Source organism: Peromyscus maniculatus, chromosome X, assembly GCF_049852395.1.
Source record: "Peromyscus maniculatus bairdii isolate BWxNUB_F1_BW_parent chromosome X, HU_Pman_BW_mat_3.1, whole genome shotgun sequence".
Lineage (NCBI taxonomy): Eukaryota > Metazoa > Chordata > Mammalia > Rodentia > Cricetidae > Peromyscus > Peromyscus maniculatus.
In genome coordinates this window covers 61,532,632-61,558,986 of record NC_134875.1, presented here as the reverse complement: position 1 = coordinate 61,558,986, position 26,355 = coordinate 61,532,632, and the positions used below count along the sequence as shown (strand labels likewise).

Genomic DNA, 26,355 nt, shown 5'->3' with positions numbered 1-26,355 from the left:
TTTCTGGTTTCCATTAAGAAATAAAAAGAAAGAAAGGGCCTAATTTAAATTGAAATAAGTCCTTGGCTAAAGTCTTATTTTTTCCCTAAAAATGCATCCACTGCAAATGTTATTTCATTCCTAGTGCCTAAAGCGTCCTTAGAGTATATTCATAGTGAGTTGATTTGAAGTTTTCAGCCATATGGCATGGTTGAAACAAAATATTGTATCAGGTAAAACCATGAGTAGTTGCTGAAAGTCACCATTTTCAAATTGTGCTTCAGCCTGGTGTATACAATATTATCCTTATATTAAAATTTGGTAAGATAAAACAAGGTATGACTTATATACTCTGCAATGTATATTTGGTCTTAGAGCTAAAAAGAGATATGCAATTTGCCAAACTGTCCAGTCCAGCTCAATTAAAAATACTGTTTGCACAGTGTGAAGGTCTATTTTAGAACGGTTATGAGAGCAGTGGCTGACATGTAGTTCATTAAGAAAGGGTTCTTTGGTAATATATCTGCTAAAAAGTAACTTTTATATATACAAAAATACTTGATTAGACATAGAGGTAGCTATATGGTATTCTTTTGTTTAAAAGTAAGGGGACTAACTTATGTGTTGCTCACTGGAACTTCCTGCCGAAAATTTTGTGCCAAGTAAAAGTATTTAACTTTTCCCATGGTTCAATAACATAATCCTGTTCTCCCATCACCACCGTTTCTGAGACTATTTAGATTGGAATGAAATGATTCTCTGAAGTGCATGAATGATTGGTACTAAATGTCTGTCTTTGTAGTCTAAAAGTGCTTATTTTTTTGAACACGAATGGAAATGAAATTAAATTGTGTTTTGTTCCAAGCATTTATATTTAGATGAAGTTATTCCAACAGTGTCCAAAGTATTTAATTACATTTCTGTAGCAAACTTCATTTTATCACACTAAAGGAACAGCATATTTGAAAAGTGTATTAACCACATCAAGGTTTGTTCTCTTATTCTACTCTTTGTTTCAGTATTTGATAAAAAAGGAAGTCTAGATTCATAAACAGGATAACATGCTCCCAAATGACAAATGTTACAACCAAAATTATATTAGTAATATATACAACTCCATGTCAGTTATTTTTAATAAGATCACATGTCAAATGACATGTTTTGAAGTACCCTTAAGTATGTTTTAACAAATATGATAAGATAGTATATTTTTTTAACATTTTATTTATTCTTTGTGGTTTTCACATCATGTATTTCAATCCCATTCATCTCCTCATACTGTCATATCCTCCCTCTGCCATTGCAACCTGTCACATAAAATAAAATTTGAGAAAAAAAGTAAGAAAAATCTTGTTGTGAAAGCTGCAGTGTGACACAGTGTACACCCTTTAGTTCATATATCTTTACATGCAAGTGTTCATTGCAGAGTCATGGGTCTGGATAGAGGCCTCTGGTTTCTGCTACACTATTGATAGTGGGCCCTCACTGGGACTCTCTGGAATATCTTGTCTTTGCCCTATGTCCTGAAGATCCTGCAGGTTTAGATTTTCAGGGACAACCCCTTTATGTGCTCCTGTAGACTACAGATGGGGTGGATGTTGGGGTGGGCCAACTCATAGCCCTTGTTCAAGGCATGGGTTGTTGCAGGGTTGGTCAGCCCACCAGCTCTCCTCCATCCTCACTACCAGAGTGAGCTCTTCAGCATTGCCATGTCCAGTTCACCCTTTGCAGCAAAGAGCAAGGGGTGGGGCTGGTTCTCCTGCTTTCACGCCCTCAGGGACAGCTCACCCATACTTATACCATCAAGGCCAGTTCTATGGTGTTGTCCAGGCAAGATTCAGGGGACACTCTCCTGAGTGCTCAGCTGGTGAGGATGTTTCCATATAATATTCTGAAATGTAGATCACATCAGCATCACCATTCTTTGTAAATATGTTTTCAAATCAACCAAAATTCCGTAAGTAGTTCATTTTCATTGACTTTCTCAGTAGAAATGTCATTGTTCTTCATTTCCTGACTATCTCCATTTTTACTTCATATTTTCTAAGTGCTAAACCATGCAGGTTAGTTGATATTTAATAAATAGTAATTTTCCTAATTCTACTGAATTCAGTTAATGTTGTACTAATATTTCTGAACTGTAACTTTAAGTCAACTCTCAACTCTTTTAAGTTTAGTTGTTTCATTTGTAGGCTTAGCAGTTATGGATGGAAACCCTATGGCAATGGCAATTCAAATAGCAGCATTTAGACATTTTTGGTTTAATTTTGGTTCCAGAAAAAAAGGAAGGTATAATCTACTAAAAGTAGAAAGCTTGTTGGTAAACTATCCCTGTTTCTTTTCTTAATTTAAAACTAAATGTACACTGTAATGATAGGTACATTTTGAATATCAAGTGGAGAAGAAACCATTTCCTAACCACATTAGACCCCAACCAACCATGCTAGGGCATTTTCATGATGGTATTTCATGTGTTTGGGATATGCTCTTGTCCTGATTTTTAGTTCTTGTTCTGAAAACGTCACTTTTCAGCATTTGAAGGATTTTAATTGCATAAGTTACTAATGTTAGTGTTACTAATTAAGACATTTTAGACAGTAAAGTCATTATACAATCTTTCTTTAAACTATTGGCGGGTCACATCATATCTGCTTAATTTTTTACGTGTTAATAAATTAAGGGAAAGATTGAGATCATTAGATATCCATCTGTAATTTAACACTGTGGAGATTAAGGAGAGGGGGATTATGGTCATTAGAAGTAAAACGGATTTATTTATGGACTGAGAGCAATGAGGCCCATCAATAAACTTCTTTCTACCACTAATGATCCTACTTTTCACTAATTGTGTGCAGATGTGACACCAAACTAGTTCATTCATTCATTCTGGCAAGAAAGAATGTTGAAAGAAATATAGCTTGCATATGTATTAATTTACTTCTTTGACTTGTGGTATATGTTCATGAATGAAATGTTTTCTTCCTAAGAAAGCTGATGTTTTTTTAAAGAAAATACTTTATGTTCCTTTCCATATTATCAACATATCATTTAGAAAGAAATGGTTTTTTAGTGTTAGATTTACACAAATATCAGTGTCATCTTAATCCTTAAATTAGTTTTAGAAAGGTAGCTGTCTCATAAATCCCTTACTCACAGTGTCTAACTGAGTCTACCAAGAATTGAAAATGATACTTTAGTAAGGGCTTCAGGAAGGTTATAGCACTTGCCATTCTCCCCATTATAGTACAAATGTTCCTATCCCATTTCCTTGTAATGAGTATTTTTACTGAACGGAAGGTGTTGACTGAGACCCAGGACACCCTGGTTTTGTGCAACCACTGAACTGTCCTGGAGAACACTCTGGTTTTTCTGAGGTCATCATTTGTGATCTTGGTTTACCATAACTCACCTGTACTTATTCTCCAGAAATTCTGCATTTGCAATTTCTTTTCAATAGTAAAATTATTTACTTCATTTCAATATTATGTGAGCCAAGAAATCATATATTAAAAAAAGGATGTGCTATTTTTAAAAATTGTGTGAATTGTTTGGAAAACCATTGATCAGGTCATTTTAAACCTGCTTTATATCAAGAGTAAGGTATTAAACTTAAAACATGGACTACAGTTTGAAAAGCCTGTTATCATTGGATTCCTTCAGAACTTTGAATTTCTTGATACTTGAATCGTGAAAGAAGTCTGGAAACTGGTTTAGAAGATATATTTTGTGTATATATACAGGTTATATGTAAGTGAAGTTTTGCAGACAACCAAAAATCCCAACTTATATAGAAAATGTTAGCATTTAATCCAAAAGATTGGCATTGAGATACTATTTATAATTTGTCTGTTTAAATATTTAACAAGTGTATCTTGTTTTGTGAACACCTACTGTAACTGACCTCTGTGATTGAGCTTGCTTGATTTTCTAATTAGATTTTCAATTAAAATCTAAGACATAAAAAAGTGCCTGGTGTTCACTCATATTCACCAAAACTGTTAATAAGTTCCATTTTCTCTTTTATATAAAATGTCATTGCATGTTTATATTTCTGTTTGTGGATATGGTACTAGAAGACATCAAACCCAGTGCTTCACACTTGCTAGGTAATTAGGCCCTAATTTCGAATTCTGACACTGATCAACATTTCCAGCCAACATGTTTGTATCTTTCTCTTTTCTGGTAATGTAAACTCAACTTGCATAGGCTATTGTAGCACGAATTATTAGATGGTCTTATTATAAAAAGAAACCCAGAACCAGGTATTGGGGTGAACGCTGAATGATCAGAGAAACAGAACAAGCCACATCCAACCTCACCTTGCCAATTCCTCAGCTGTTTCCTCAAACAGAAAGCCTCTGAATCCTTATCCGAATGGATCTCAGCTGAAATGCTACTAAAAGCTAAAAGCTTAAAAAGGCTCTAGTTCCTGGTCCTCATGCCTTATATACCTTTCTGCTTTCTGCCATCACTTCCTGGGATTAAAGACATGTATCACCATGCCTGGCTGTTTCCAGTGTGGCTTTGAACTCTAAGAGATCCAAATGGATCTCTGCCTTCTGAATGCTAGGATTAAAGGCGTGTGCTATTACAGCCTAAACCTATGTTTAATATAGTGGCTGTTCTGTTCTCTGACATCCAGCTAAGTTTATTGGGGTATACAATATATCTACCATAGGCTATTTGTCATTTTACCCAGTTACATTTTTTAATTGTGATAAATAGAGAAGGCTTCCATTGGTACCTAATTATACTAGGCTGTATGAGGAAAATATGGTTTACTTGCTCCAAGGAAATGTACATTCTTATGGATGGGATAATATTTATAGATTTTCAAATGACAAACATTTAGAGAACAATAGAAGAATCAAATGTTTATGGGGCGAGGTAGATACAAATTTTCTCAGGAGGCAGAGGCAGGCAATTCTGAGTTCAAAGGCAGACTGGTCTACAGAGAGAAAAGGAGAGAGTGTGTGTGTGAGAGAGGGAAAAGGGGTAGGAGAAGGGAGGGAGAGAATGAATGAATAAATGAATAAAATAACTTTACAGTACTGAACTCCAATTGTCTGAATGAACATAGGAATGGCATAGGAAGATTTTAAAATTGGTAAGAATTATTAATGGAATGCCATTTTTATTGTAAATTTAAGAGTTGCTAATGATATATAAGACTATTAGGGTCCTCTTTACTAGGTAGCTGACCTACTCTGGTGATCGGATGGCCGAACACCCTAACTGTCATGATAAAACATTCATCCAGTGACTGATGGGAGCAGATGCAGAGATCCACGACTAGGCCCCAGGTGGAGCTCCAGGAGTCCAATCAGCGAGAAAGAGGAGGGATTATATGAGCGAGAATTGTTGAGAACATGATTGGAAAAAGCACAGGGACAAATAGCCAAACTAGTGAAAACACATGAACTATGAACCTATAGCTGAGGAGCCCCCAACTGGATCAGGCCCTCTGGATAAGTGAGATAGTAGATTAGCTTGAACTATTTAAGAGGCCCCCAGGCAGTGGGACCGGGACCTCTCCTTAGTGCATGAGCTGGCTTTTTGGAACCCAGGGCCTATGCTGAGACATCTTGCTCAGCCTTGGTGTAGGGAGGAGGGGACTGGACCTGTCTCAACTGAATCTACCAGGCTGAGCTGAATCCTCAGGGGAGACCTTCCCTTGGAGGAGGTGGGAATGGGGGGAGAATTGGGGGGATACTGGGGGTGGGAGCAGGGAGGACAGGGGAATCTGTGGCTGATATGAAAAATTAAATCATAAAATAAGAAAGGAATAAGACTATTAAGGAAATACTGCATTAGGAATTATGTTCTGTGATTAAAAACGTGTGGGCTCGTTTGGGAACAGGGAAAAATTAGCACATACTTGAGAACATGTTATATTAAAACACAGGCAGTGATGAAGTAAAAGGAATTCTGCTTTGGTAGACTAGAGTCAGAACATGTTCCATCTTCACTAAGATGTCACAGTTTTACTAACCTTTGTAAGTCTCACAGTCATAGAGTCCACCCATATAATCACCTAAAGGACATAAATCACTAGAAATGTGTGCGTATGTACACATGTATGTATTATATATTAAAATATGTGTTATTTTTCTAATAATTTGCATCATATTGGTATAGAAAACATGCTAATATTACAAGGTCAGTCATGAGATATTAGCCGTAATAGAATACCTGAGTATTCTGAGGTTGCTAGAAGGCTTACAAAGCCATTATAGCATTATGAATCAACATGATATGTGAATTTATAAGGATTTTTCTATGTATCCATTTATTATTCAAGACACCTCATACTTTATTCTGAAAAAATTAAGAAATAGTAGCACATTTTGTTCAATACATTCAATAGTATCATAGTCTATATACAGTGCACTATTGTATGCTTATTGAAAATTATAAAAACTACTCTTATCCTCAAGCAGGAAACAGGAATGTGATTTTATTATTAAAAATTATTGTAAAAGAATTTATCAGGTTGACTCGACCAAGAGAAAGACATTAAATAATTATCTCAAATATAGGTTTTAGTTTACTAGAGATCAAAGTCAATGAGGCCTCGCCTGCATGAGGCTGTTGGTTAGAGCCTTACTATTGCAAACAAACAAAAAAGGTGAAGCTAAATATTAAAGCAAAACGAAGTTATACTAGCTCATATGAGAAGAGGCAATAATAAGGCTAGAAAGATAGTTCAGTGATAACGAGTACTTATTGCACTTGTAGAGGACACAGGTTCAATTCCTAACAACCACATGGGGGGCTCACAATGTCTTTCACGCCAGTCCCAGGGGATTTTTTACCCTCTTCTGACTTCCATGGGTTCCTCCATGCATATAGTACACATACATACACTCAGGAATACATACATACACACACACAGACACACATAGACACAGACACAGACACAGACACACACACACACACACACGGGCATACACACATGGATGGATAGATAGGTAGGTAGATAGATAGATAGATAGATAGATAGATAGATAGATAGATAGATAGATAGATAGATAGATAGATAGATAGATATTAAAGAAGAGGTAGTAATCAGAAAATAGACTGATATGTTACATTTAGGTTAGTTGATATAAGACATTCAGTTTTGAAATGACTTATGCAAAAGTTTAGATCCTTAAACTACTTGTTGCTGCATACTGAGCACAAACTTATGTTAGAAAATGCAATAGGAACATAAATCTAAGAAGGAAATGGCTAAAATTTAAACTTTAACTACAAGTAATATGAGCCCTTGAGTCTCAAAATGATTGAGGTCATGTACTAGATTCCATGTGTACAGTAGAAAATTTGAAAATATTTTTATGAGGAAAGAATTCATGTGGAAAATGAAATCTGTTGATGTATGATAAAAAAGACAATGAGCAAAACACCACAATGTTGCTTGTTGTTCTGGTGCTACTCATTAGTGTCTGCTCACTTTTTCTTCCTAAGATCATAACCTTTGTTAAGCAGCAATATTCTGCTAATGGAAAAAAGAAAATGAGCAGTTTACAATTATGTAAATAAGACATAGTTTTGCTATTTCTGAAAAGTAATAGAGAGAACTCTTCCCCCTAAATGAATAAAATTTCAAATAAAATTAGAATCCCTGTACCTCTCTGCTCATTAAAGAGTGACATTACCAAAAATTCGCAGAGAATAAACTGTCGAAATGTAATGAAATGAGATTATCTTGGCAAAGTTGAGATTTCTCCTTCTATGTCATGCTAAAATTGTAGCTGAGAACTGGCCTTTACAAGATCAATGAGGAATCTCTGTAAGAACCATGATTTGCATGTTTAAGGAATTGATTTAAATGGTAGTTTATAATCCACACCACAGAGAGAATCTTGGTCTATCTATGAATTAAAAGAGCAGAGCTGAACACTTCATTCCCCTGAGACAGTAAGGCTGTTATATAGTGTTGATTAAAACTATTTTCATCTTATGTTCACCATGGAGATTATGACTGATTTTTATATTTAGACAACACATAGATTTATGTAACATAGCAGTTCCCCACTAATCTGTAGTACTTACATGTCTTCTACCTTAAAAACCTCTTCATTTGTGTTCAGGTTATTAATCACATTCATTAGTTTCTAATTACAGTCAGTAACCTATGGTAGCTTTGGGGACTTCAAATGTAATTGAAGGTTTTAATTTTAAATCATCAAATCGAGAGTGATATGGTGACATCACTGTTCTAAAAGTTATTTTTTTTCCCCTGGAGTTATTATGTGGGATGGATTGAAAGTATGAAAACCAGTTTCAGGAATATAACAGTTAGATGATTGTAAGCTTCAGAAAAGTGTCGCTCCCAATAAAATGACAAAGGTGGATGCCAATTAAACTATCACAATAGAACACATTGAATATATGATTAGCACACACAAATAAAAACGTGATTTTTCATGATTTCTTACAAGATGGAAACCAAAAAGTGTTTTGAGAAATAATGATGCGTGCATCTTGGTAGCTTGTTGGGACTACTAAACAATATATTTTAAAAATATGTAAATAGCAAAATCTCACTGTCTGGATTTAAGTAATAATAGCTAGGGGGATGGTATAGTGGTCTGCTCAGGTTTCATATGCTATTTATAAAGCTATAGGACACTGTGTAGTTGGACATAAAAGTGGAAGGTTTCCTTAAATAAGAGGTTGTTGCTTAGATATAGAGATGTTCAGCTTGTATATTATAACAAAATCCTTTATCAAAAAGAAATGCATTAAGAAAAAAAAGCTTTTATAAAAAAAGTGCAAAGGGTTCTGAGGAATGCTTCCATCTAAATGGCAAGAGACAACATAAAAGACATCAAATGAAAGAGTGGAAAACCTCAACTACTATTTAGAATGAAAGAAATCTGCATTTAGATTTATACTGAGCTCAAATAAGTATTCCATAAGTAAAGTAGTCATTTTGTTTATGTAAAAGGAATAAAATCTTCACAAATATTAAAATAAAGGTGCCCAGATCACTTTATATTATATAATATGGTCAAAAATCAACCATAATCTTTGTTTCTAGGTTAATAATATTTCAATAAACATGGCTATTCTTTGCTCTAGAATACAGATTCCTGTGAAGTTTGCTGTGAAATTTATTTCTTATATTTTCATTAAATATTAATATCAAAATATGATTACATCACTTTAGCGCCTTGTAAGTTCCTTCCCTACCCCACTCAAATTGGTAGCTTCTTCCTGATTTACTACCGTTACATATATAAATGTACATACAACCTGATGAGTACATTTTTGTTGTTCATGTGTATGATTTCAGGGCTGACCACGTTGTAATGTGCGACCATTTAGCGGACCTATTCCTAGGAACAGCAAAGACTCCAACTCTCAGCAACCATCAGCTGTCTGTAGTTTCTTGGCCAGGGGTCGACCCCATAAGATTTTTTTCCTTCCCCATTAGCATATTAATTGCCATCATTTCTGTCTTGTTTATGTAGCCATTTCTAAGAGAGAATGTTTCATAGCAGAATTCCTGTGATTCTGGCTCTTACAATCTTCTCACTTCCTGTTCCTTGTTGTTCTTGAGCTTTAGATAGAAGAGCTGAAATGTAGATTTATCCATTGGAGTTGGGCTCCTCATGAACCATTTAATTTCTGTGTTGTGACTACTTGTAGTTTTCTGTTTTTCATTTGCTGGAAAGAGAAGATTCTTTGAATGCCTACACTTACCTGTGGGCATAAGAATAAGATTTAGAACATAGTTATGAATTGTGCTGGTGTAACAAAGTGGCAGTAGTAGATTCTCTTCTACGATCCATAACTTTACTAGGCACAAGCAGTTGGCTAGGTGTCTAGTACCAGGCATTATTTCCCTCCTGTTGAGTAGGCCTTAACTCCAATTAGACAGCCATTGGTTGCTACTGACATGCAAGTGCCACTTAGTCCACCTTAATGGGTGTCTTGCCTTGTGATCATTGTAGTTCATAGGTGTCACAGCTGGGTAGGAGCATTAAGTGCTTTCTCTCTGTTTGCAGCTTGCTTAGTATTCAATGTGGAAAAAGACTTCTATATACGGTATTTTATTTTCTAAATATTACCTCTTTCCATAGCAACTTAAGGAGCAGCCCAAATCAGTTGTCAGGTAGGTTTCTTAGGGCAACATTAATAGTACTATAAACTAAAGATTTTTGTTTTATACTACACTGTTCATAAAGAGTCTCAGATCGTTTTTAGATTTACAACCCCATACACACACACACACACACACACACACACACACACACACACACACACACACAGAGAGAGAGAGAGAGAGAGAGAGAGAGAGAGAGAGAGAGAGAGAGAGAGAGAGAGAGTCAGAAAGGCAGGCAAGATTAGTTCTGTTTTACAAATTAAAATATATAGAAGGACAGATGATTCTGAATCTTTCCCAAAATCATATGAAAAGTAAGTGGGACTTTGGCCTTCTGAGTCCTAGACCAGCCAGGATTACATACATTAGGCCAGGAGTCTAATGTGATCGTTGGCCATTTTGGATTCATTTTGAGGCCTATTAATTCTTTCCAGCTTTCCTTGAATGAATTATCTTTGAAAGGGTTCTTGCTGGTACCCTCCTGAGGCTTAAAAGAATTAATTGGCTTACAAAACATGTTCAGATAGCACCCAGGGAATGGTTCACTCATCTCTTAACATCTGTATTACTGGTTTTTTTTATCATTATGAATTCATTCCTGTATACTGTGTCCATTTAAAAATAAAGATGACAAGTAAACTGTATGTCTAGGAATAATTTAATGTAGTTGTATAACACTACACAGTTTTTAGGAAAGAAAACTCTTGAAGTTACAGTCCCATGTTAAAAATATCCAAGTGTGTCTATGTGACTTGTATATTTGACGTAATTTGAGTAAGTAAAAACCACTTTTACAATAACATGTCATTAAGATTTTCAAAGTATTCCCAATTACTTCTTTATTATCTACTTTTAAAATAGGGAAAATGAGATTATTGAAAAAGTTTGAGTGCATGTCATCAGAAAACCAAAACACATGTTTTGATCGACCTGCATCTCCACAGAAAGATATCACTGTTAAAATCTGGTTGACACCATTTGCTAATCATAGCCCTTCCACGGACTTCTTTTTCTAATTCCTTTATGCAAAACCAGGTATGATACCAAACCATCCACATAATAATGAATATTTTCTTTTAATGATTACTAGTAAGCAAATGTTGTTGCCATTAAAACTGATAAAAATACCATTTCCCATAGTTTGACCTCAGGCCCATTAGGATGAATTTTTCTCTCCATTAGACTTTGCTATTCTATGGCACATGGCTGCCATCAAGAGCCTAACTTCAGAGGTTTCATTCTACCCACCACCTTCCTCAGCTCTCATAGCTCTTGAACCTGCTTGTAGCCATCCTCATGTACTTGGCTTTATCTTTAGGTATCCTCTCCCTTTTCTCTCAATCTCTGTGTTCCCTTCTAGTTGCACTTGGCACATGACATACACATTTCAATCACAGTATCCAGCATTAGCCCCACACTTTTCCTTGCTCCACCTTACTTTTTCATCTTTCTTTCCTATTGCTCTCTTCAAATCCCAACTTCCATACATGAAACAAAGTTCACACTGTCAACCCGATGCAATCAGGTTTTTAACCTTAGGTTGCTATGAAGTCAGACTAGCTTATCACCCTTTTTTCCCTCAAAACAGCAATCCCCTTTGGAATCTGTGTACCTCAAACACAGGAGTCCATTTTCAATATTCACAGATAAGAATAGTTTTCTTATTTTTCACTGTAAACAGGTGACTATCTCTTTTCTTTACTGCCCTATATATCAAAGAATATATTATTCCTCCTCTTTAAAAATTATTTTCTTACTCACTATTTAGTAGCACTGAAATCTGAGATTTTCTGTAATTTGTTTCATCCTGCTTACAACATCACAAGCCTCATGAACTCAGAACTGGTAGTGTGCTCCCCTCTCACTTGTTTGTCCTCGTTATTTCATAGGGATACTACTCTGCCATTATTAGTCTCAAAATTGCTGGGTGTTAAATGTGAATATTAAAGAATGTCAGATACCTGGGTCAGCTATGCTTCCCATGTTTAGAAATACTATTTACCTGAAACCTCTTGTACCTAAGAGAGTGGAGCAAATTGTTTAAAAACGTAGGTATTAGCTGGGCGGTGGTGGCACACGCCTTTAATCCCAGCACTTGGGAGGCAGAGCCAGGCAGATCTCTGTGACTTCGAGGCCAGCCTAGGCTACCAAGTGAGCTCCAGGAAAGGCGCAAAGCTACACAGAGCAACCCTGTCTCAAAAACCAAAAAAAGTAGGTATTGGTTGTGCCATTTATGGGTTATATGGCCTTGAGGACATTTTTAATATCACTTTATCTAGATTTCTCATGGAAAATTAAGTTAATAACAAGACATTTTGCATAGGGCCCCTTTGAGAATAAAATGTATATAGGAGACATAATTATTAAGACTGATACCTATAGCTTTGTGATTTCTTAAAATGTGTTAGTTTCATTTTAAAGCCTGTTGTAACTATAGGGAAGTAAAGGATATGTTTGGATCAGTTATTAGACCTTTATCATACTCCAGGAGTAAGCCATGACATATAGCAACATAGAGAGATTAATTGGGATGAAAATTTAGATTTAGATTTTTCTGTCTTGTTTTCTACAGTGATAATTTGGCCATTGTGATGGACTTCATTTTTCTTTCTAGTGGCTGCTTTTTCTCCTTTTATTGCCTGGCATTGTAGGATCTAGCTATGGATTTCTGCATACTCTATGTTGGTTATGTTTGTATTTTATTTATTTTTTTAGACAAAATTTTCCCCAGTATGCTTTGCTCTTGTCTAGATTTTTGCTATATAAAAATGTGCTGTTGTTTTTTCCTCCATCCTTAGATATAATTATATTCTTGTTGAATTATGTAGAAGAAGCTTCCATAATCCAGTCTACATTGTGGACTTGACTACATACATTTGTCTCATTGAAAGATGGAAAGAAACTGTCTATGCAAAGATATCTTGCAGCATTGTGTCTACAGAAGAACCTAAAATGCAGAGGCCTGATTCTGTGCCCCTCTATATTCTATGACACTCCAGATTTGATTTCTCTTTTTTCATATCCTTATGGGAATCTGGACTGGGAAATTGCTGATGTCCCTCCCAAGATAGCATTTTTTTTTTAAAATCTAAAACATGTATCAGCAAACTTTTTTCTACAAAGAGCCAGATATTAAATATTTTAGGTCTTGTGCACCAAATAGATCCCCTGTTACAAGAACTTCACTCTGGCTTTGTAATACAAAAGCAGTCACTGGCCATACATAAATGAATGGGCCTGGCAGTATTCCAACAAAACTTTATTTATGGATACTAAAATTTGAATTTCATACATTTTTCATGATTTAAGGCACTGTTCTCTTTCAACTCCTTAAAAATGTAAAAATCATTCTTATCTTAGAACATCCTAAAAGAAACAAGAAGCCAACTTCTTATACATGGAAGAGAGAGAGAGACAGAGACAGAGATAGACAGAGACAGAGAGAACGCACCTATTATATGTAAGGCATTGCTTACAACACTGTATTAGTGACCATTTTCTATTCTCTGAGCTTTCAAAAGATTCAAAGGATCTTTAGACACATCATTTGTATAGTTATTTATACTTGTATGTATTTTTGCCCAATTACTTGAAAATCTCTTAACTTTGGCTTCATTTTTATACTGCCAAATATTTTCCACGTGTGTAATTGAATGAACAAGGAAACTTTTTAAAATTAGTAAAGATAACTCCCCATACATTGGAAGAAGCACATCTTTACTTGGCTATATCCAAGCTCATCCAAATTCCACAAATACTCTACTACTTCATGTAGAGCAAGCATATGGATGAATAATATGCAGGTCCTCTTCAAAGGTAATTTCCATTTGAATAATTTATTAAAACAAGATCATGCACAGCAAAAATCACAATCTACAAACTGATATTTTTCTCTTAATATAAAATCCTATGTTCTATTTTACTAATCCATTTCATAAATTTCATATTAAAGTCTATACACCTTTCATAATATTATACTAAGCTTTTATCAATCATTCCTTATTGCTGGTTATTCTATTTACATCATGTTTATACTGCTATAAATAATACCTTGTGAATTTCTTTAATGATCCTTTTTTTTTCCTTTAGAAAGTTTTTTTTTAATAGTTTACAGCTAATATACCCATGCCAGGGGTCCAGGGGTGTAAGTATCTATGTGGTTCCCTTTATATCATAAAAAAGCACAAGGTAGTAGGTGCTTGTTAATAGTATAAGTAAGAGAAATGCTGTTCTGTTTCAAACAATATGGGAATCCAAGACATCTTGACCCTGAAAATGATTATTATCAATGTGGTGTTGATGAGCCATTTGAAGTTGATAGAGTTTTTTTTTTTTTTTTAAAGAGAGAGAGAGAGAAGTTGGGGGTGTCTAGAAAAAAAAAAAGAAGTAGGGATGCTCAGCAGTTAAGAGCACTGGATTCTCTTTCAGAGGATCAGGGTTCAATTCCCAGTACCCACAGTACAGCTCACTACTGTCTGCAAGTCCCGTCCTAGAGGATACACCACCCTCTTCTGGACTTTACAAGCCCTGTACATATGAGCTGCACAGACATACATGCAAGCAAAAGAACCCATACAAATTTTAAAAATGAACAGAAGGTTTCTTTAAGACTTTTATTAGAGTTGTGTACTTGTCTTTTCCTTAAAACAAAGGAAAACAAAGCCAAAAAATAGTTTACCAATAAGGAACTGAAGCAAATAATTGCAATGACTCTTCAAAAGGCACCAACATTGAAAGTGAGAAATGTATACATAAGCTAAAAGAAAGTTGTAGCCTGCAAGCAGGAAGAAGACATATTATTGAATAAGCCTAGTGGAGCCAGTAAGAGAGAAAGGTGGGGCCAAAGAAAGATGAAACTTTTATTGTCCTAACCACCTTTGATCCCTTCCCTTGTACCAGTGTTAATGTGCCAATTTTATGACTTAGGAATTGAAAACAGTGGGATCTTTGAAGTGTTTCCTCCTCCTCATAGGCAAAATTCTGACAGGTATTTTTATAGTTTTCAGGCCTTGTAGTTTTTTTTATTAAATGAACTCCTATCACCTCCAAATGCAATTAGCTTCCTGGTTGTTATTGGCAACATTTGTTTCAAGAGAAGTGTTACAGCAAGACTTCTCAGCAAGGCAAAATATCTTAATAGAAATATCCATGGTGTTTGTGTGAGTAGAGTAATTCAGGGAAAGGGAAAGAGAGGAAGTAGGAATAAATTACAAGCATAGCCCAGAGGGAATGACCTTAACCAACATCTAGAAATGTTTGTACTTGAAATGAGGCAGGAATGCAGAAATTATTACCTAGATTTATAGAGCCAGAAAGTAACTTCAGACTAAATTGTATCATAGCAATATACTAAAACAATGTAACTGTTCTGAAGCAGGATCTATATGCAAATGTCTGTGGAAGTCCACTGTTCCAGGCAGACCTGCTTCAGCAGCTTATTTGAAATTTCACCTTAGATGGCCCTTGTATTTAAGACTAAGTAGGCCAAAGAATGTTTGATCACTTCCTTGAAACTGCTCTGTCTATTGCTGGTGCCAGAAACCTGGAAATCATTCTTATTAATTCCTTCCTTACCCCTCACATTTCATCTACCATAAATATAAAACATCTCTATTATCTTTAGTCTTCTGCTGGAAACCTTTCAGAGCTTTCCCACCATACTTAGGGTGACACCCAAAAAACATATCACAAGGCCCCACTTATCTGTTTAACTGCATTGTTCCTCTTTGGTTCTATGCAAAAATATTTATTTCTAGTCAATTTATGAAATGATGATAATCAGATAAATAATCAGTCTTTGTCCTATGTGTGGATCCTTTTCAGTAGTTAAGAACTCCAATAACTATCAAAATGATATTCCTTTAATTACCTTAGTTAGCATTGCCTTATTTCTGGGCAGATAGTTATCATGTTAGTCTCTATATAAGGTAGAGGAGGAGATACAATAAAGTAATGAAAGAGGAGAGTGCAACCATAGAGTTAATAGACCCCTGCAAGCATCTTCTGTCTGACCTGTAACCCTATTACCCACAGAACAATTGCTAATCCAGGCAGAAGTAATGTGGAATAGACTGAAATGGTTCCAGCATTATGACCTCAGCATAATGTCACTGATGCCATGACAACCCCTGTTCAATTTAGGTGGAATTGATGACTTTGTACTTGTACTTACCTGGGGACTTCATACATTAAACATGTCCCCCAAAAATCTGGGTCAAGTACAAGAATAGCTATACTATATCATACAATCCTAGTAATTTCCCTAATGAGTTCAAGAACATAATTCCTGAAGTATTTGTCCACAATCACAAACCAGTAAACCCAAGAAGATGATCTTTCTTTTCATGTAGCATTTTAGCCTTATAAAGATGCTCTCTACATATGTTTAATTTCTGCTTAGAAAACATTGAAATGGTTTACCAATCCATATGCTCGTTTATATCCTAATAAGCATATAATATACTGGAAGAGAGTTGCTATTAAATGACTGCTCCCATGAAGGCATTGTGAGTGCACACTCAAAGAGTAAGAAGTTAAGCCTGGCTTAATAGCAGTAGCCTATGGTCTCAGCACTGGAGGCAGACCATTGATGAGAGGATCTGAGCTTCTGGCCCAGCCTAGGATACATGGTGAAATCCAGTCTTAAACCAACTAAGCAAATAAACAAAAACAAACCAGGTAGTGTCTCAGTGAGAAACAATGCTCATTTTATCATCTTTGATTATCACAACTTTAGCAGTATAAGTGTATGTTGCTTTCTAAATGATTTTCTTTTCTTTTTGATATCTTTTTCAATAATAGCTACTTAATCATTATCATTCAGAGTGGAGCCACAAATAGCTATGTACTGAAAAAAATCCAGATTTTACAAATTTAAAATTTTAGATTTCTTGGACTTGGATTATTTTTACTTCTAGGTTTAGTCAACATGCCCTCACTTTCTATAGGTTTTGTTTTTCTATGACTTTACTCATCATTTTAAGTCCTTCTATTGTCATACTAAGTAGCTTCTTTTGACAGTATTTGCTTTTGTTATTAGTTTTCTGATTCTAACATAAAAGGAAGAGCACATTGCATACATTATAGAAATGAAGATATAGGAAATCATAAGGGATTTATCAGATGGTTCTGGCTGTTGTGTGATACTCATCCTGTGGAGACATGTGTAACTGTTTACTGACCTCAGATCCAAGTACAGAAACCACCCAAGTGCAACTTGCTGAACCAGTGAGTTTGGGTGAAGTTAACTCACAAACATGTGCATGAGGGATTACTGACAAAAGCAGAAATGACTCATAGACATCTGTGTCATCAAAGCCCTCCCCAGCATAGGTGACAGCTTATGAAAGCAGGAAACCTTGGGCTCACTTCACAATTTGCAGCTACCTCAACAGGTTGGAGCATGTCTTATCCAGGTAGCTCAACTAGTCTGAGCCCCTTCTAGGCAGCTCAGCTTGTCTGATACTCTGTTAGGCAGTTCAGCTGTCTCTCTTTTAAATGACTAAGATGTTTTGAGAGTCTCTCAGCAGTCCTTACTGCCTATATGTGCTTGGATAGAGAGGAACCTAGTGAGTATTGTCAGTTTCAGGAACTTCCTGAACCTTTTGAGTTCTTGCTCCTTGAGCTTAACAAGTTTCCTGCAGAATAAAGTGTTTCTCCTCCATTTAGATTATCTTGTGTCTTAAGAAGCTTCATTCAAAGATGGAAGAATTTCTCTAGTAGGAAATTACTATATAATACTGCCAAAGCTTTTTATAAAAATAGCTATTTGGGTGGAGAAAAGGAAGGGGGAAATTATGTAATTATATTATGGTCCCCCAAAATAAAAGAAATGTTTAAAAATAAGCACATGAAAGAATGTGGATATTCTAATAATGGTCATATCTTCCATGTACCTTTATAGGATTTTTTCATATATGTTGGTCCTCTGCTTTAGAATCTATGATTTGGTCTTGTCAATATCCATGAATCTGATAACTCTTAAGCCTTGAAGGTGAATTTGCAAGGAGGGAGAGTGTCAAATTTGATTTCTTAAAGTACTAAATCACGTGAATGCAAAGCTAGTCACTATACTGATAGTTTTATAATTTAAGATGGCCTTATTCACTGATATACTCTACAGCTATAAAGAAAATGACTGTGAAAATATATATTATCATTATTAAATAGTTACAATTTTTCTTAATAAAACCAAATAAGTTGAGAAAAAAATGAGCATAATAAACTGGTCATGGTGTTACACACCTTTAAATCCCAGAATTCTGGATCAGAGGCAGGCAGATCTCTGGTCTACATGGCGAGTTCCAGGAGAGTCAAGACTATATAATAGAGAGACCCTGTCTCAAAAATAGGAAGCCAAAACAAACACAACAAAAAATTAGATTAGCACTTCCACCATTTAAATTAACTCGCCATGGAAAAGTTGACATGTGGATGATCAGAAATCTTATTTTGCAAGGAAAATGATTTTTTTTTGTTTTTCCTCACCTTTCATTTCATTTCTTTCTTTGAAATGGGGTTTAGATACATATCCCAAGCTGGATAACTTTGAGCCCCTTCGTTCCTTCATCCTGACTGCTGGCATTTAATAAAAACATTCTTCTTTAATGAAGTTTGTTTTTCTGATAATGAGAGCAAATGACTCCAAAGAGACTCTAGCCAGCATTACTTTAGAGGAGCTTCAGCTTGCTATGTACTTCTCAATCCTGGCCTTGAGCTAAGACTGTCTGTAAAAGCAGGAGATTTCAATTTGGTTTTCACCTTTGATTTGAAAATTCACACATTGTATTTGCTGTAGGCAGAATAACAGTTGCAGGGTAGACAGCAGGTGAAGGGAGTGTGATTCTTCACAGGCAGCTGTCCACTGCTGTTGATTTTATAGTGAGGATACAGGATGTTTTCTCCCACCAAATCATTATTTAGAAAGTTTCAGCCTTTTTCTCCTTTCTCCTCAATCCAAATAACCTTTAGTCATACCTTCCATTGTTTATTGGTAAATTTTCTTTCTATTCTCTGGTCAAAACTTTATTTCTTTATTTAAAAATAATTTGTTCAGTTTGAGGTTTTTAGGCCTAGAATCTCAAGAAATACATGACACCAGATGCTGAAATGTACTTGCTGACTTTTTAAGAGGTAACCATTGTAATAGTTTTTGTGTTGAGTTACTGTTGTTCTTTCCCCCTCAGTTTCAGTTCAGACTATGTTAGGAATTCAGTTTAGAAAACTAGCTTGCATTCAAGGGGACATGTTATAGGGATAAGTGAACATGGAGAGACAACGCCTGTTTTTCAATTACAGTTGCAAGGAATGCTACTTGAACTGGCACACATGTATAATCACAGCCTGGAAAAGATGCTTAGTGAGTTTCAAGCAAGTTTTGACTCTATAGCAATACCCTGCCCCATCCCATAATAGAAAAAGGAGTGTTAAAGAATGGTAGCTAAGGTGCATATTCTCTTAATTTTTTAACAAAAAATTTTCTCCTAAGTATATGTGACTTCTAACTGTTTTTCTTTTTTGGGTGTTAGGGGCTAGGAATTTCAAATCTGAGTCCCATTTCCCATTTATTTTACTTAAAGTCCAAAGAAGTCCATGTTGATGAGATTCAGCCATTGTTATTATATAAGCATATTTGCTTCATTCCCATGTATAGCATTTATATAAAATGAAACTATTAGCTTATAGATGCATTTGAGAAAGAATAAAGCAATGCCCATTGTTCAGAGTACTTTTAACGTCTCTTTCTCACACATGCTTTATGAATGATGAGTCATTTTAATGGCATGTGTCTCAGATGATAGTAATTCAACTGAATGTATCAAGTTACGGAAAATTAGAGAAGACTTGTAAGTCACATTTGAGCCTGTTCACTCATAATCTTAAACGAGAAAGTTTTTATGTGGCCTTTCTTTCAGCTCAGATGTAAAAGGAGTTCTGTTACTCTGTCAGTGTTTAAAATTAATAGAAAATTTTAAAGCAGAGGGAGAAAAAAACAAATTCATGGGTAAAGCTTTTATGTTTATAAAAAATTGTACATTCTAAATACAATCTAGAGATTGTTACCACCATACTGTGATTTTATTTTCTTAAAATGCCTATTAGTTCTCTTATATAGTGTGTGCTTGAAGATATTTCCATCCAGTTTCTCTCTTAAAATATTTCTTTCACTTTGCTTGTCTTTAAGAGTCATAAATTAAAATAATTTGACTAAAGATCAGACTACTAGCATATATTTGCTTGAAACCAAGAAAATAAGTACATATATTTTTCAACTGAAGCAAGTAGATAAATAAGATTTGTAAGGAACGTTTCTCCTACATATAACTCAGGAGAGTATATACGCTTAAAAGGTTATTTATGGAGTACACAAAAGAAAGCTATAAGAAAGAACCTGATAGCTATAATTTAATTTTTAGTGTTATAATTCAGATTCAGTAATTCAATAGCAGATGTAGAAAATGAAATGAGAAAAAAATGAAGTGCCACCAGACTGAATAATCAGTCATTAAAAATGTCTATAGTGGGAATTTACTGATATAGAAAATGTTTCCACTGTCATAAAAGAGTCCTTAATTTATATTAGTGGACTAATATAATGACAGGCACAAAAATACACCCTGAGCCTGAGGCCACTTAGAAGACAAGCATTCCTAACCCACTTGTAGTGTTGAAATATTTTTGGAGCACTAGGTATTGTCAGCACCACTAAAAGTATCCCTGCATCTTCTCTTTCTGGGAACTACATAAATACTTATTACAGGTTTTGACAGTTAATTATGACTTTTGTAATAGTTTACCCAGTTTGTTTTTTACTCTTTGTGTGTGTGAGTGTGTGTGTGTGTGTGTGAGTGTGTGTGTGTGTGTGTGTGTGTGTGCACGCGCGCGCGCACCTGGGTGTGTTGTACATGTGTGCCATGGTAAACGTGGAAAAAAGAGGATAACTTTTGGGAGGAGGTTTTCTATTTCCACCTTGTTGGAGGCAGTCTCCCAGTTCTGTTGCTTTGCACCTTCTTTAGGTTTACCTCACTTGCAAACTTCTAGATGATTCTCCTGTCTTGCCATGGGTATTGTGGGGATTACAACCTGGGATTCCTGCTTCCTCATCTGGCTTTTTATGTGGCTTCCAGTAATTGCACTCAGGTTGTCAGGCCTGTGTGGCAAACATTTCGTCCATTGAGCTATCTCATTGACTCCAGCTCTTAATTCTTAAGATTAGAGCAGTGTGTCCCTGAGAAGTAATCCAGCAGATGAATCCATGATGATTCTTTTTAATACTTTTGGATTTGTTCAATATCTGTAGGAAGACACAATAAATTTTAAATGTCCCCAAGGACTATTGTACATGGTTTAGTTTCCAAAAATATTCTTTAAATTTGAACTTCCTTATATTTCTAACAAATTGATTATTCCTTGCTTTAATTATCATTACTTCCCAGATCTAAAATTCCACTTACCTTGTGAAATCTATCTACCAAAAGCACAACTTAAATTTAGTTCCCTTTATTAGAAAAAATACTAATATTCAATTAAATCAGAGCACAGTAGGGCTAAGAGGTAAGGGAGATGTCTCCTTATTATCTTAGATTGTGAATACACTGTTTATGTACAGTAGAATTTTTATACTGGAAGGTAGGCTACAGAGGGGAGGAAAATGGCATATACAAGGAATTAATACCATAAGAAGACTAGTTGAAGAAACTGGTTGTAGCTTGACTAGATTGAGAATATGTAATATGTTTTCCCTGCAAAATCAAGAGTAGACTAATGGGTAAGAGTTTAAGTATGCTGATTTGGGTAAGATATTAAAAATGATATAAATTGTCAAAAGTATCACAAACTAAGTTACATAGCTTATAAGGAATACTATGTTCTGGATCAAATATGTGTATACTCTAGATTACCTAGGTACCCCTTTGGTACTCCAAACCCAGGACAAAGCAGTCTGTTAAAAGCCCTGGAAACATTTGTTGATAGAAGCCAGAAGGTGTGTGAAATGGATATTCCCTCCAGGCAACTCTTCTAAGATACTTTTGTTTCATCTGGAGGCAAAGATCAACTATATATTTATAAAACCCAAGATGAAAATGGTGATGTAGACTGGAACTGAAAAAAATTATTATTATTATTTTTGAAAATAGTAACATCAAACCATTAAACAAATTCAGTGGTCTTTTAAGCATGGGCCCCCCAAGTGCTGGTATAGGTCTCATGTTCATGAGCTGTAGTTGTTGTAAAACTATGGCCAGCTCTGTAATTTAACCCTCTTCTGTTTGCTTTCTTCCTTTTATTCTCCATGCTTGTTTCTCTGGAATTATCACTCTCACCTCCAAACTCAATAAAACACTAATAAGTAAACTGTATCATAAGCTCTGTTTTACAGGGACCTAGACTATATAAATGACTTTTTGTGATTTCCCTTTTATACACTTGGTCAAAATCAAAATGATTTTCCTCAATGCAAAGAAAAATATGTAATTCTACAAATCCTTGCATTTTCATGTAAAGTAGAATTACCAGGTCATTATGTCTCAAGCATTTTATGCTTTTGTTCAGTTACAATATTAATAATTCATTACAAATGTAGTACAGAGAAACTAATAAAGGGTTCCATTACTTTTCTTCCTTTTCCTTTTTTCTTTCCCATTGTCTAAGTATGTCCTGCAGATCTCCATCTTATGTGTATTTATAGGCAGGTTTCAATTTTACACATTTTTTATAGTTGCATAATAGTTGATTTGTGAACTGCCAATCATCATCATATGTAACCTCTGCTACAATCTTAGTTATAGAAATTGTCATAAATATGAAGCAGTATTTCTTTAAATATACATATTAATTCAATAATCATTCATCGGGTGTTATATATAAAGTACAAGGGATAAGTACTAAATGAAAAGCAAAGACAAGAATTTGTCTTATCATTCCGATCATCATCCTACATGGGGGCACAATGAGGTAAGGCTTTAAGCTCATCCATTATAAAGGTATTCATGATCAACACCTACATACACATGCATAGCTAAGGTAATTAATACATTTGTTAAGATATGGGAAACTTCATAAATATAGATCCATGTAGAAGTGTCATTTAGACAATTTCATGCTAATAGAATGGAGGAACAACAACAACACATCAAGACCTTATATGAAACATCACTCCTCTCAAATAAAAGTCTTTAAGAGAAAAGAGAGGGACAGGGACCTTTCTAGATACTATGACTTGTTTTGGGGAAGAAGAGTTCTACTTTCTATGAGCTAGCTACATTGGAAAGGGGAAAATTAGATTCAGTAATTCTCATTATGGAGATGTCAGGATAGGAGATGAAAAAGTGGTTGTTTCCGAAGCCTTTCAATCTCCTGAGGTCAAAGTACTCAACATGCCAACAATATTAGCTCTGATCCACAGCCACAGCTCAAGATTTAATAAAATTATAAGACAAATTAAGGAACTATATTAAGGAAATATAGGTGACTGTGGTGATATTGTGTTCCCCAATATATTGTGAACACTAATGAACATATCTGGGGTCAGAGAACACAACAGCCCCTAGATACAGAGGCCAGAAAATGATGGCACACACATCTTTAATCGGAGCATTCCGAAGGCAGATATTCGTCTGGATCTCTGTGAGTTCAAAGCCACATTGGAAACAGCCAGGCATGCTGACACACACCTTTAATCCCAGCAAGTGATGGCAGAAAGCAGAAAGGTATATAAGGCGTGAAAACCAGGAACTAGGGGCTGGTTATGCTTGAGGCTTTGGGCAGCACATTCAGCTGAGATCCATTTGGATGAGATCACAGAGGCTTCCAGCTTAAGGAAACAGGATCAGCTGAGGAATTGGCGAGGTGAGGTGGCTGTCTCTTGTTCTGCTTCTCTGATCTTCCAATACCTAGTCCCAGGTTTGTTTTTATTAATAAGAACCAATATGGACAAATTTATATAGAACCGAGGATCTAACATGTAAAATTGGTAAGATCCTTCTGGAAATACTGGTTTATTCACAATTCAGTAAAAAAAATATAGCTTAACAAAATATTGCAAATTTATTCAGAGTTTGTATGACATGGGAGCTTTCTTAAGAAAATTAATAGCCCAAGCCTCAGCATTGTCTTTTAGTTGATTTGGTGAAGAATGGAGAATTGTAAAGATAGGTGAGAGGAAGAAGAAAATGTCTGTGCTCAATGTAGTACATTGGGAGTGGAGGCCTATTTTTGCTCCCTCTCTTACTCTTCATAATCAGGATGGTCCTTTGCTCTGCTTCCAAGGAGGGTACCTGTCACTACTATAGTTTAGACTACTATGTCTTCACACACACACACACACACACACACACACACACACACACACACACACACACACACACACCTGCCATGTTCTTGTAACCCGAGTGACCAAATATCTAGTCATTTTCACATCTTTTGTCTTTCCAGTAAATAGCTTAGGATTGAAAAATAGAAGCCTTTTGAATAGTTGGGAAGACTACAGAAAAAGAACATAAATGATAAATATTCAGTTTTAAAATCAGAGTGATTTGCTTCACAGTAAACTAATCCTTTATAAGCAGTGATTACTATAGCATTAGCAAAGTTTGGGCAATGCAGAACAGTTCTTCAACGTCTCTCTTAGAGAATACTTTCCAACTTGTCAGATCTAAACAAATAGAACTATATTGGACAGAACCATTTATACTGACAGATTAATAGAAAAAATAATCTTCAGGGTTAGTATTTGATTTTCAGTCTCTTGAACTTCCATGTAAATTACGTTGATTTCTCCTTGTTGAAATATAAAGGTAAGCTTGTCAGGGTGATGAATTTGGATCAGAATAATCTGACTGAAATTTGCCAGAGGGTTGATTTAGTCCATCTCTTAAATTTTTCATTGTAATGCTGATATGTCTCTGAAACAGACAAAATTTACTAGAATAAAAACTGTGGTTTTCTATTTGTGTTTCATAATCTTTAATGAAAACAGTGTTTCAAAGCATGGATTTAAAAACCGGAGTCACAGGCTATGTATCAAGTTGAAACCCTTCCCTTGTCTCCTCAACTAGAACCTCATCAGATTTTGTTGAGATTGATAGATGTTTCTTTGTACACAATTCAAAATATAGTAATGTAGTAGAAAATAGTTATAAGATTTTTTTATTTCTTCTTTTTTTTAATGTACTCCTGAAATGACAGCACCATGAGAAATCCAGTAAGTGTACATGTATTTAGGAGCAGTTTGGATACAACACTTAAAATTATTAGTTGTCAATGAGAGAAAAGGAAAAGAGCAGAGAATATCAGGGGTAATTAAAGCCAATAATAATAGTGTTTGAGGGCACGTTGAATCTTTGTGGGTGTGTATGTGTGTGTAGGTGTTCACTAGGGTTTGCTCTTCACTCGCCTTCTGTATCAAGAGTTATTTTACTTGTCTCTATTGAGTATTAAATCTTAAAGATGGGAATTTTTACCACAGGTGTTGGTTTATTAAACTCAAAGTTTTCCAAAAAAATCAAACATTTCATCCTTTTTTATAATTTAACTTTAAATCATTTATATAACCAAGGACACACATTGATAAGATAAGATCTCTTTGAACCTTAGTTTTTCTCTTTAGTCTTCAATTTAGATTTTAAAGAATAAAATATTAGGTGTTCCATCAATAAATTTAAATAGAAATGGGTTCATCTGAACTAATGGCTGAGTAAAATGGTGACATTCCCGTATTAAATATGATGATTTGGTATATTACATTACACATTTTCATTTATTTCATAGAGAGTAGAATTTTTATGAGCTGTAATTCAGAAAAATGTGAAATGACTTCACGGAACAATTCTCCACATTTTAAAAAATCCTTTAGCATATACTGTTTTTAGTTGTTTTGTGGAATACCTAGTAAAAGATTCTAAACACTTTGCACATTGTTCTTTAGTTTCAGCTCAAATTCTCAAGAGCAACCTTGCAGCAATGGAACAAAACATTCTTCATTTGGAGCGTGACATCAAGAACTTCCCCAAAGCGGAAAGTCACCATGATAAGTTTTTGGAAAAGATGACGATATCCTTTATTTATTTAAGCATTTGTTTATATGTTTGTCTGTGTAGCTGTTTATTCACCTATTTACTGTGTGGTTATTACTAGACTCACTAGTCTACAACACTAGATGAATTTGGTGTAACCTGTTTTTTATATTAGCACCATAAATTTCATTTCACAATGTTTTGAACCTGGTAGTGTAAGCAAGGGTACAATTAGATCAGAAAAAT

The 26,355-nt window shown here is 35.1% G+C and overlaps 1 protein-coding gene and 1 long non-coding RNA gene across 5 annotated transcripts in view; one reads left to right on the top strand and one right to left on the bottom strand.

Annotated features, from left to right (window-relative positions):
• The window catches only part of Diaph2 (diaphanous related formin 2), a 748,266-nt gene that overhangs the window by 440,647 nt on the left and 281,264 nt on the right, over positions 1-26,355 (top strand). For all 4 annotated transcript variants that reach the window (XM_076562125.1, XM_076562124.1, XM_076562122.1 and 1 more), the window contains one exon: positions 26,022-26,147. In XM_076562125.1, coding sequence (XP_076418240.1) covers positions 26,022-26,147 — 126 coding nt within the window. The remainder of the gene's footprint in view (positions 1-26,021; positions 26,148-26,355) is intronic.
• LOC143270875 (uncharacterized) overlaps positions 398-26,355 on the bottom strand; it is a 198,678-nt gene continuing 172,720 nt past the window's right edge. Inside the window, exons 2-3 of the long non-coding RNA XR_013048093.1 lie at positions 1,768-1,870; positions 398-1,286 (exon numbers count right to left, since the gene is read on the bottom strand). This is a non-coding gene — a long non-coding RNA (uncharacterized LOC143270875). The remainder of the gene's footprint in view (positions 1,287-1,767; positions 1,871-26,355) is intronic.